The 12775-nt window shown below is 34.7% G+C and overlaps 1 protein-coding gene across 6 annotated transcripts in view; it reads left to right on the top strand.

The window, feature by feature from the left end:
- The window catches only part of LOC136037715 (uncharacterized), an 88572-nt gene that overhangs the window by 64955 nt on the left and 10842 nt on the right, over positions 1-12775 (top strand). For all 6 annotated transcript variants that reach the window (XM_065720479.1, XM_065720476.1, XM_065720478.1 and 3 more), the window contains one exon: positions 335-1353. Coding sequence is in view for 1 of the 6 variants with exons in the window: in XM_065720481.1 (XP_065576553.1) it covers positions 335-977 (643 nt within the window). In the remaining 5 variants the exon portion in view is untranslated. Of the gene's footprint in view, positions 1-334; positions 1354-12775 lie in introns of those variants that run through there.

Here is a 12775-nt window from a genome sequence, read left to right as displayed (position 1 = left end):
TGGATCTGATGGTGTAATTTTCGATAAGATTCTATTACTTTTATGGGGTGTTTCCTGCTATTTTCTAAAATAACACAAATTTTCTCAGGCTCGTAACTTTTGGTGCGTAAGACTAAACTTGATGAAGCTTATATATTTAAAATCAGCATTAAAATGCGATTCTTTTGATGTAGCTATTGGTATCAAAATTCCATTTTTTAGAGTTTTGGTTTCTATTGAGCCGGGTCGCTCCTTACTACAGTTCGTTACCAAGAACTGTTTGATAGTTCCGAACTTTTGAAATTGTTATTTCAGCCTTTTTTATTGTTTTTATTTCTTATTGTATTTATTTCAGGTTTTATGGTACGTATCTTAAAAGCTATATAAAATTTGGTACCTTGAAATTAGAAGAAGACGTTATTGTAAAGAGAGAATTAGACGAAGAATACAAACAAAAAGCAATGAGAATGAACAAAGATGTAGCCGGAATATTTTTAACCCCTGCACAGAAAGTGATTGTGGAGAGTGACCAACCCTACTTGCAAATCATTGGTCTGCCAGGGACAGGGAAAACGTATTGCCTTTTGCTGAAAATGGTTCAGGTGTTTTTTGAACTTTGGGAATTTCGTCAGAAAAGCTACAACAGCGCTAAAGACATAATTATTGTTATCCATCGGAATGACATTACCGTACAATTTATTAAAAGAATGTTTTGGCAAACCGTTGAAAAACAGCTTGAACGAAAACAACTTAAGAAGAAGGAGGAAATGACAAGTCTAATACAGTTTATTGGTGGTAAGAACCTTATCGACATTGATTCAAAGACTTTGTTTAAGGTTGAGAATTTTGACATAGGAACAAAATTCAAGATATTTTGTGATGATGTTTCAGCAGATATTATCAACTTTAATGACACAAATAGAATATATGAGCTCTCTAAAGCAATTGAATATTCAAATTTTTGCTGGTATACATCATATTCAGTCATACCTAGCTAAATAATTTCTATCGACCTCTCTCCCTTTTAAAAATTGAAAATAACAAAATATCAGATTCTGGAAAACAATTATATCTCACAGACAGTTTGAGATACACGGCAAGTATCCATGCTCTCCTAGATGTTGTCCTTGATAGAAATGAATCCATAGACTTCAGCCATTTAGGAATTCCAAAATTTGAAAGAAAGAATTTCAGCCCTGGAACGCGGGTTATTGGAAAGACCCCACAGTTTGTTCCTGTAAAAGATTCTAAGGATTTGAAAAATAAAGTAAAGGAGCTACTTAAACATTTGGTTGAAGAAGAAGAAATCCAGAGAAGTGAAATAGCTGTCATTAGAAGTGATGTGATATACGAGGACTTGCTGGAGGAGATAGGGTGAGCCAATTTATTTTAGCCGTTCGATGAAACATTAGATTTTCTATAGCTTATTGAATAGGGAATGATGTACAATTTAGTAGATTCTTTTTTGCTTCTTTCTGCTACGTTTTAGATGAACATTTTAGATGTTCTATAGCTCATGAACATGAAATTATCTACAATTTAGTAAATTATTTTGTACTTCTTACTGCTTCATTTTAGATTAACTTATTAGATGTTCGATAGCTCATTGAGCAGAAAATGTTGTACAATTTAGTAGATTATTTTGTACTTCTTACTACACTTTGAATGATTAATTAAATCAGCTACAAAGATATTATACTTCTTAAGATAGACGTAGTTTAACTGTTTTCAAATCAGAGTTGTCTATCAAGCACAAAAGGTTTTACAAAAGCTTAGCAGTCTATTAAATCAAAGAACTTAAACTTCAACTTGTAGATAGGAAAATACACCACCACAAAAGCTCTATATTTTATCTCACTGGTGCAGAAAAATTAAAGATAATGACAATACCATTTGCAATATCTATAAAGGTAACAATTTTTCCAAAATTGTTTTCCAAAATTGCTCTGAGAAGTTAGTTGTTTCCGGTTACATTTAAATTAAATTTAAAAAACAAGTTTGTTCAGCTGAAACTAAGGAGCAGCATTAAAAATTATAACGGACAGAAATTTTTATGTATATTAGAGGGGTTGCCCCCTCCTAAACCCCTTGCTTTTTATGCTAGAGCTTTAATTGTGTCCCAATTCTTTAAGAACGACTCCTGAAACGCATGGATCGTCTATTTAGAACAGTAAGAGGCTTTATTTAAAATTACAAATAAATTTTAGCATAAAGAGCACGGTATAATACATTTGATGTATCAAACAAAGAAAAGAAAGGATATAATAAATGAAAAATAAAATCAAATAGCTAAGAAAAAACAAGGACTTTGTCATCCAGTTACAAGCAATGAAAACGAAAACAAGCAAATATTTCGACAAGAACAGTAGTAATGGGTCTCTACGTCTTACCACAGCTTCCCTCTAAGCGTATTAAAACTGCAACAATTCTGCTCTCTTAGGGGGAGTGGGGAGGGAAGGGTTACTTCTAAAAATAAAAAAAAATGATGTATTTTTAACTTACGAAGAAGTGATTGGATCTTAATGAAATTTCATATTTAGAAGGACCTCGTAACTCAGATCTTTTATTTTAAATCCCAACTGGATCCAGTGTCGTTGGGGGGGGGGGGAAGAAATCTCGGAAAACGCTTAAAGCAGAGAGATCATGATGGAACTTAGAGGGAAGAATAATCACAAGTCCAAGATGAAGTGACTGACATAACCGGAGCGGATCCGCTCTCTTTGGTGGAGCAGGGGTGGGGGTATTAATTTGGGAAAATTAGAAAAAATGAGGTATTTGTAACTTACGAACGGGTGATAAGATCTGATGGGATTGGGATGAAATGGGATATTTAGAAGGATCTGGCGCTTTAGAACTCTCATTTCAAATCCCGACCAGATCCTGTGACACTGGGGGGAGTTGGAGGGGAAAACTGGAAGTCTTGGAAACCGAAAATCTTGGAAAACGCTTAGAGTGGAGAGATCGGGATGAAACTTGATGGGAAGAATGAGTACAAGTTATAGATACGTGATTGACGTAATTGTAACGGATTCATTCTATTGGAGGGGGGAGCTGGGGGTTGTTGTTCGGAAAAACTAGAAAAATTGAAACATTTTTGACTTAAGAACGGGTGACCATATCTTAATGAAATTTGATATTTAGAAGGAACTCATGTCTCAGAGATCTTATTTCAAATCCCGACCAGATCTGTTGACATTGGGGGGAGTTGGAGGGGGAAGCCGAGAATCTTGCAAAACGCTTATAAATGTCATAGATTCGTGATTGACGTAATTGGACTGGATCCTCTCTCTTTGGGGGAGTTATGGGGATGGGACTCAGTGCTTTGGTGAGTTTGGTGCTTCTGGACGTGCTAGGACGATAAAAATTGGTAGGTGTGAACAAATTGACTTGATAAAGTCGTTTTCCCTGATTCGACCATCTGGGGGGGGGGCTGAAGGGAGAGGAAAAATTAGAAAAAGTATGGTATTTTTAACTTACGAGTGGGTGATCAGATTTTAATGAATTTTGATATTTAGAAGGACCTCGTGACTCAGAGCTCTTATTTTAAATCCTGGCCGGCATTAAGCCTCTGATTTTCCTTTTAAAGCAATCTATTTGTTCTTATAATTTTGCTAGACCTCATACTATATGAGCTCTTGGCATTTGGCTCTTCCAACATCCTCGCAAGTGTCATATGAGCTCTTAGCTCTTGTCTTTATCATAAGCTTAACCTTTACTGATTGGATATAAGACTAGATTTTAAATGTGTTTTATAGTAAGAATAGAATTCAATAAATCAAAAAACGACTAGTCTGCTATCCCTTTTTTTGTGACAAACGCTTGGATAAAGTAAGCACGCTTAAACTTGCACAAATATATGTGAATATATCAGCTTCCACTATCATAAGTTTACTTCACTGAGTGGAAATAAGGCTTGATTTTTAATGTAATTATTAAAAAGAAAACTTTCCAAAAAAGAAGTTTCCTAAAGAAAGGTAAAGGCCATATTAAACTTAAGATCAGAAGAATAAAGAAAACTACAGTAGCTCAAGCTAAAAAAGACCAGATATTACTATTGAATAATAAATGAAACCAAAAATGAACAGAAATTAAATAAACAATCGTAGCAAAAAATATACAACAGGTACTAAAATAAATGAATAATAAATCTTAAAACCAGTAAAGCTTAAGTTTAATATGCAAATCGATCTTAAAACGAATAAAAATATGTTGCTATTGAGGCATAAATGAAACCCAGAAGGAACAGAAATTAAGTAAACAAATCTTAAAACAAGTGAAGCTTAAATTAATTATGCAAATCAAGCTTGAAATGAACAAAAATCTCTACAAATAAGAGTCTGGTTTTTTCTTCCTTTGCTCACTGTAAAGGCGCAAAACCTACTGCTGCGTTGGTGCTTTACTAAAACCTATGTGTATTTTGAACAGTCTTGAAAAGTACAAATAAAATAAAACTGAGTGTTCGATATATATAATAGTATTAATTATTGAAAGATTTTTAATTCACGATTTTATTTTATTGTAATTTTTCATTGTCAATGCTATAATAACTGGAAAAGAAAAGGTTTGGCTATAATTGTCTTTAACAGTCTTGGAAAGAACTAAAAAATTATAAATGAGTATTTGATTAAATGAATATTGATATAAATTGCTGAAAGCTTATCAGTTCAACACTATAATTTTATTGTAATTTTATATTTATTTTCAATTTTGTAATAAATATAAAAGGAAATATTTGTAATATAGTTTGTTTTCAATAAAGTTCGAATGATGCAGTAGGTCTTAGACTTTTATAGTGAGAGAATGAGGCAAAACCCAAACTCTTGTTTGTAGAGATTTTCGTTCGTTTCAAGTTTAGATTTGAACATTTAATTTAAGTTTCACTCGTTTTAAGCTTTATTTACGAATTTATGTTAGAACCTATTGGATGTTAGTTTGCTAAGATTGTTAATTTCATTCCTTTTCATTTAGGGTTTCATTTATACTTCTATTTCAAGATATTTGTGTTCGTTCTAAGCTTGATTTGCATGTTACACTTAATCTTTACTCGTTTTATGATTTATTTATTCACTGATATTATTACCCGTTGTATATTTTTTGCAATGATTGTTTATTTAATTTCTGTTCGTTTTGGGTTTAATTTAATATTCAAGGCTTTAGCCCTCTATTTCTTCTAATCCTAAGTTTCATATGGCCTTTACTTTTTGTCAGAAAACTTCTTTGTCTGAAGGTTTTTTAATTAATTTCTGTTGGTTTTATTGCCAGAGTTTCAAGTTTTCAAAATTCGCTATTTCGAAACAACTTTTTACTCCAGAAGACACTAATAGTTATGTTAAGAACTAATAAAATTATACTGAATATTCGAAATATAATTACATTAATCGCTGAAAGTTCACTAGCTCGTGATTAGGTTTCACTTAGGGCCGAATTTAAAGCTTTGAAACTTCTATCCGCAAGTGATTTGCTGCTCAGTTTTCGCAAGATTTTGGGGGAAATCCTTCAAGCTTCAGGAATAGTGAAAGCTGCAGGGTCTAGTGGGCCTATTGGTAGATAACTTCGAAGACCACACTGCCTTTCCATTACGAAAGTAAAACAGTTCAAAATAGGGATGACGGCAATCAAAGGGATAAAATTAACCCTTGACTGGGCTGCCCACTTAATTCAACAATCTGTCTTGGCTTTTTTCTACAATTGGCCATGACTTCCACTTTTCCCACAACTATTCCCTCTTTTTTAAATTCAACTAAAAGACACTGCTTGCAGTAAAACAGCAAGTTTTACTGCTGATGATGAACACTGTATATGTGTTCAAGATATCCAGCTAAATAATTTTACATCTATTCACTGTCAATAAAAAGGTATCATCCCTATTTTGAACTGTTTTACTTTCGCCTATTGGTAAATCTTGGTCTGGTTTCACTGCAATTTTCATTTCATTTTCAATGTTGTATTAAGTACAAAAGAAGTTTTGGAAGGAGCTAATAAAATTAAACTGAATTTCCATGATTTTTGAAATAGCATATCATTAATGTATTTTATGGGGTGGGGGCATGGAGGGAAGGCGATGTGTCAGCTTCCATTCGTTGTGGAATTAAATTTCGTTAGTAATTTTTTCAGGGGGGGAGGTGAATCGGGCCATTGAGGGAGGGCCAGGGGTCAATTTTCACTATTTATGATTGATAATTTTTTGGGTACCAGACCATTGAGGACCAGGGGTCCGCTTCCATATGTCTTGGAATAAATATTGTTAATAAGTTGTTTTTTTTGGAGGGGGGATCGGGCCATGGAAGGTCAGGGGTGACTTGCCTTAATTTTTGGAATTAAATATTGCTAATAAGTTATTTTTGCGGGAGGGGAGGGTGATATCGAGCCATGCAGGGAATTCCAGGAGTCAGATTTCTAAGTTTTGGAGTAAGGTATTGTTCATAGGTTTCTTGAGTCTGAATTTTTTCCAAAGAAGAGGAAAAAAATGAAACATCTTTTCTGAATTTTCCCCCCAAAAAGAGAAAAAACTTCAGCTTCTGTTTTGCATTTTTCCAGAGAAGAGGAAAAAAAACTTGCACTTCTATTCTGTTTTTTTTTTTTTTTTTCAAAGAAGAGAAAAAAAACTTCCGCGGACCGGGTACCTCAAGCAGCCAACCTACAACCGCATCATTTTTCAACTAAGTGCTTTCAGTACACTGAATTGTAACTTTCTTCTCCTTTATGAGACAATGCACGACAGAAGCGAGCTTTTTTCTCTTCTTTGGAAAAGTTCAGAACTGAAATGCAACTTCTTTACTTCTATGGAAAAATTCTGAATTAAAATTAAGCTTCTTTCTTCTCTAGAAAAAATTCAGAACAGAAGTTGAGCTTTGTTTCTCTTCTTCAGGAAAATTCAGAACTGTAGCATGACTTGTTTCTCTTCTTTAAAAAAATTCATGACAGAGGTGTAACTTTTTTTCTATTCTTTGGAAAAATTCAGAACAAAATCGAATTTTTTTCTTCTTCAGGAAAATTCAGAAGAGATTTTGAGGTTTTTCTCTTCTTTGGGAAAATGTAGAACAGAACTTGAACATTTTTTCTCTGTTTTGGGTAAAACTCAGAACCGAAGTTGATTTCTTTTCTTTTCTCTTCGGGAAAATCAGAATAGAAATGTAACTTTTTTTCTTTTTTGGGAAAAATCAGGACAGAAGTGAAACTTCTTTCCTTCTGTCTGAAAAAAGTCTGAATCCAAGTTGGACTTTTTCTCATTTCTTGGGGAAGATTCATAACTTTTTTTCTCTTCTTTGAAAAGGAGATATTTTTTTTCTCTTTGAAAAATTTCAGGAGAGAAGTATAACTTTTTTCTCCTCTTTGGAAAAATTCAGAACAGAACTTGAACTTTTTTTTTCTCTTCTTTGGAAAAATTCAGAAAGTAGTGTTATTTTTTCTCTTCTTTTGTAACATTCATAAGAAAAGTTATTGCATATATGAGGGGGGGTGCCCCCCACCAAAAAAACAACAAAAACACCTCGCTCTTTATGCTTAAGTTTTAATTTTGTCCCAATTCCTTAAGAACGAATCATGAAACACAAGGGTTGTTTAATTAGAATAATAAGAAGCCTTTTTAGAAGTACTAAAAACTTTAGCGTGAAGAGCCAGGTGTTGAAAGAGGGGAAACTCCCCTAATATCTATCTATATAAAAATGTACTGTCCGGTTGTCCATCCGTCTGTCTGTCACTAAGCATGACGTCAATACATAAAAAGAACTAACTAAAAAAAAACTTGAAAGAATTAAAAACTATCTTCTATAAAAAAAAATCAAAAAATCAAAAAAAAAAATAAAAGAAAAGAAAAAACTAAAAAATAAAAAACAGAAAAAGAAAAAAAACTAAAAACAAGGAAAAACTAAAAAAAACAAAAAGAAAAAATTAAAAAAAGAAAACTAAAAAAAAGACAGACAAAAACTAAAGAAAAAAACGAAAAAAAATACTAAAAGAAAGACTGAAAGAGAAAAAAATAAAAAAGAAAAAAGTAAACAATTAAAAAAAAGGTAAAAAACGAAAAAGAAAAAACTAAAAAAAAAAAAAAAAAAAAAAAAAACAGGTTAAACTAAAAAAAAGAAAAAACTAAAAAAGAAAAAAACTAAAAAAGAAGAAACTAAAAAAGAAAAAAAAAGAAAAAAAGGAAAAGCTAAAAAAAAGAAAAAAAAGAACAACTAAAATAAAAGACAAAAACTAAAGAAAAAAACCTAAATTAGGTAAAAAACTTAAAAAACTAAAAAGAAAAAATAACTAAAAAACGTCAAAAAATAAAAAACTAAAAAAACTAAATAGAGGAAAAAACAGAAAAAAGGATAAAAATCTATAAATGACGTCATGTTTGCAACGCGAAACCAGGCTTGTGGGTATATATATATAACTATAATATATAAAAATAAGTTGTTTGTTTGTGTGTGTCTGTTGACTGACGTTATGTTTGTGTGTCGACTGACGTCATTATAAGGATTGAGATGTATGTCGTCACGAAGTTGTTTGTCGTCATGTTTGTTATGACGAGGCTTAGTGTATGACGTCATTATAAGTATTTAAGAAGATCGTTCAAAGAAAAATTTTTAATTGTAAAACGACAGAAGAACCTACAATGGCAACAGCCGAGGAAGCTGCTCAAAGAGTCTATGCCAAAAGACTTGCGGCTAATAGAGAAAGTATGAAAAGAATGCGTGCCGAGGAATCACCAACAGTGTGAAAACAGGCTTACGGCTGATTGAGAAAGTAAGAAAAGAAAGCGTGCCGAGGAACCAGAAAGTATGAAAAGAAAGCGTTCCGAGGAATCACAAGAACAGCGTGAAAACAGGCTTGCGGCTAATAGAGAAAGTATGAAAAGAAAGCGTGCCGAGGAACCACAGCAACAGCGTGAAAACAGGGTTGCGTCTCAAAGAGAAATCACCAAAAGTAAGCGTGCCGAAGAATCACAACAACAGCGTGAAAACAGGCTTGCGACTCAAAGAGAAATCACCAAAAGAAAGCGTGCCGAGGAATCACAAGAGCAACCTGAAAATTTTCGCCTGGCATTCAGGTACAGCCCAGTCGATGATTATAGCTTGAGTAGATGTGTTCAAATCGGGACTATGTCAAAAATTTGTCTCTATTGCAAGGCCTTGAAATTTAATGGTGAAACAATGGGAATGTGTTGCGCCTCAGGAAAAGTTAAACTTACTCTGCTGGCTGCACCACCAGAGCCATTGAAGACTTTGCTTACTGGAATTACGTCAGAATCTAAGCGTTTTTTTTTATCAAAGATCAGAAAATATAACTCATGTTTCCAAATGACGTCTTTTGGTGCCCAAATCGAAAATCCAGATCAATTTATGCCTACTTTCAAAGTAAAAGGGCAAATTTATCATAGAGCTGGGTCCCTTCTACCATTCTCAGGCGAGAATCATAGATTTTTACAACTGTACTTCATCAGTGACAGAAATTCTGAATTGAATGCACGTTGCGAAAATTCTCCCAACGTTCAAAGGACTATCGTTTCCCAATTGCAACATCTTTTCCACGAAAATAATAATTTAGTGCGTCTGTTCAAAAGAGCCATCGATTTGATGCCTACTGATACGCATAAAATTGTTATTTCCGCTGACAAAACGCCTCCTCGCCAACATATGCGTAGATACAATGCTCCAACTATCGACTAAGTGGTAATCGTTATGGTCGGTGATCAGTTTTTACCTCGAGACATTATTCTTCATAAGCGAAACGCTCAGTTGGTAAGAATTGCTGAAACTCATCGATGCTACGATGGCCTAAGATATCCTATCATTTTTTGGGATGGAGCCGACGGCTATCACTTTAATAATAAATTGCAAGATCCATCCACTAACAAACAAACGGATAAGAAATGCAGCGCAATGCATTATTATTCCTATAAACTAATGATTCGGCAGGATGAAGACAATTATATTTTAAAATGCCGTCAATTGTTTCACCAATACATCGTTGATATGTATGCAAAAATTGAATCAGAACGTTTGCTGTTTATCCGTCTGAATCAGACCAAGCTCCGCTCTTAACAATACATTCATTTGCGAGATGCAGTTGTAAATGACGGTAATACTACAAACGTTGGAAGATTAACGATTTTACCTTCGTCACATGCTGGCAGTCCCCGTCATATGCATGAATATGCTCAAGATGCTATTGCGTATGTTCGTCTCTATGGTCTTCCAGATTTATTTATTACATTTACAAGTAATCAATCTTGTAAATACGATGTAGGACGAGATACTGCAGCTTTTACTTCAAGGACAATCGGCGGTTCATAGACATGACATTACGGCCCGTGTCTTCCGGCAAAAGTTGAAATCACTGATAAACTACATAGTAAAACTTGAAGTGTTTGGGTCAGTGCGATGCTGGATGTATTCAGTGGAATGGCAAAAGCGAGGATTGCCACACGCACATATACTAATCTGGCTACATTATAAAATTACTTCTAATGAAATTGATGATGTGATTTCCGCTGAAATACCTGATGAAAATGTCGATAAGGGCTTATATGATATTGTTGTAAAAAATATGATACATGGACCTTGCAGTGCACTGAATGAAAAATCAACATGCATGGCTAAAGGAAGGTGCACAAAGCAATATCCTCGACTTTTAGTACCCAACACAATTACTGGCAATGATGGTTACCCACAATATAGAAGAAGATCTACTGAAGATGGCGGTAAAACAGCAATAATAAAGAAGCATAACGGTACCACCATCGAAGTAGATAATCAGTGGGTTGTTCCATATTCACCTTTATTGTCAAAAACATTTAATGCACACATAAACGTTGAATACTGTAACTCCGTAAAGGCAATTAAATACATATGAAAATACGTCACCAAAGGCAGTGACATGGCAGTTTTTGGCTTGCAGTCCGAAATCAGTGATATCGATGAAATCGTACAATATCAGGCTGGAAGATACATTAGCAGTAATGAAGCTGTTTGGCGAATTCTTTCATTTCCGATACATGAACGAAGTCCAGCTGTTGTTCACTTAGCGGTACATTTACAGAATGGACAACGTGTTTGTTTTTCGGAATCCAACGTGCGACAAAGAGCCCTGAATCCACCGGATACAACGTTAACTGCTTTCTTTTCGTTATGTCAAAATGACTCTTTTGCAAAAACGCTGCTGTATACTGAAGTGCCTTCGTATTACACGTGGAATGCTAAAAATAAAGTATTTGAACGTCGAAAACAGGGTAAGTCAGTCGACGGCCAACCTACCATCTTCAAAGATACCACGATAGGAAGACTCTACACTATTCACCCCAATCAACATGAATGCTTCTTTCTCTGCCTGCTTTTGGTGAATGTACCCGGTCCGACGTCCTTTGAGTATTTGAGAACTGTAAACGGTATATACATGACACTTACCGTAGTGCATGCCAAGCTCTGGATTTATTGGAGGATGACCAACACTGGGATAACTGCATCAATGACGCGTGCGAAACGTCAACTCCAAGTCAAATTCGTGCATTGTTTGGAATTATACTAACAACTTGCTCTCCTTCAGCTCCTACAGAGTTATGGGAAAAATATAAATCGAAAATGGCCGAGGATATACTCCATCGAAAACGGCTAGAGACGTCAGATATGGCTTTGGATTTTACATCAGAAATTTATAACTACACTTTAGTTATTATTGAAGATTTGTGCGTATGTATGGCAAACAAACCCTTTTCAGGGTTTGGGAATGCCTTCACCTAATCGTAACGCTGCTGTTTCAACATGTGTAGAATTGGATCGAAGAACAAAGTTACTGCACGAGTGATCTATTGTCGTATGTACAAAATAACATTTCTAAGTTAACGTCGGAGCAAAAGGACATTTATGATAAGATAATGCATTGTGTCGATAACAACGTTGGAGAAATCTTCTTTTTGGATGCGCCAGAAGGTACTGGTAAAACATTTGTGATAAAATTGATTCTGGCATCAATTCGATCAAAAAATGATATAGCGTTGGCAATTGCGTCGTACGGAATAGCCGCAACGTTGCTGTCTGGTGGAAGAACTGCTCATTCCGCTTTGAAATTGCGTCTGAATTTTCATTCTACAGAAACCCCCACGTGCAATATTTCCAAATCATCTGGGATGGGTAAACTATTGCAGCAATGCAAACTTATTATTTGGGACGAGTGCACAATGGCACACAAAAAATCGCTCGAGGCTCTGGATCAAGCTTTGAGAGATTTGCGAGGGAATTCGAAACCCTTTGGCAGCACATTAATATTGCTTGCGGGAGATTTCAGGCAAACATTACCTATAATACCTAGATCCCTGCAGACGAAATGAATGCATGCCTGAAAAACTCTAATTTATGGTCACACGTAAAGACATTAAAATTAACTACAAATACGCGTGTCCGATTGCAAAACGATGACTCTGGTTAAACATTTTCAGATCAATTGCTGCCAATTGGAAACGGGAAGCTCCCAGTAGACTCAATTTCAGGACGTATACAACTGCATATTGAATTCTGTAATTTAGTGACGTCCAAAAATGAATTGGTTGAAAAAGTATTTCCAAATATTCTAATTATAAAAATCATAAATGGTTAAGTCAACGAGTGATTCTGGCAGCCAAGAATAAAGACGTCCACGAAATCACCAATATTGTTTTGACCAAGATTCGAGAGCAGGCTGTCCTTTACAAGTCAGTCGACACAGTTCTGGAACCAAATGAGGCGTTTAATTATCCATCTGAATTTTTAAATTCCCTGGATCTCCCAGGGTTTCCACCACACGTGCTACAACTAAAGATAGGCGTACCAATAAT

The sequence above is a fragment of the Artemia franciscana genome, chromosome 17 (genome assembly GCF_032884065.1).
Source record: "Artemia franciscana chromosome 17, ASM3288406v1, whole genome shotgun sequence".
In the NCBI taxonomy this organism is placed as follows: domain Eukaryota; kingdom Metazoa; phylum Arthropoda; class Branchiopoda; order Anostraca; family Artemiidae; genus Artemia; species Artemia franciscana.
The sequence above is the reverse complement of the archived record's forward strand: the minus strand, read 5'-3'. Positions and strand labels throughout refer to the sequence as shown.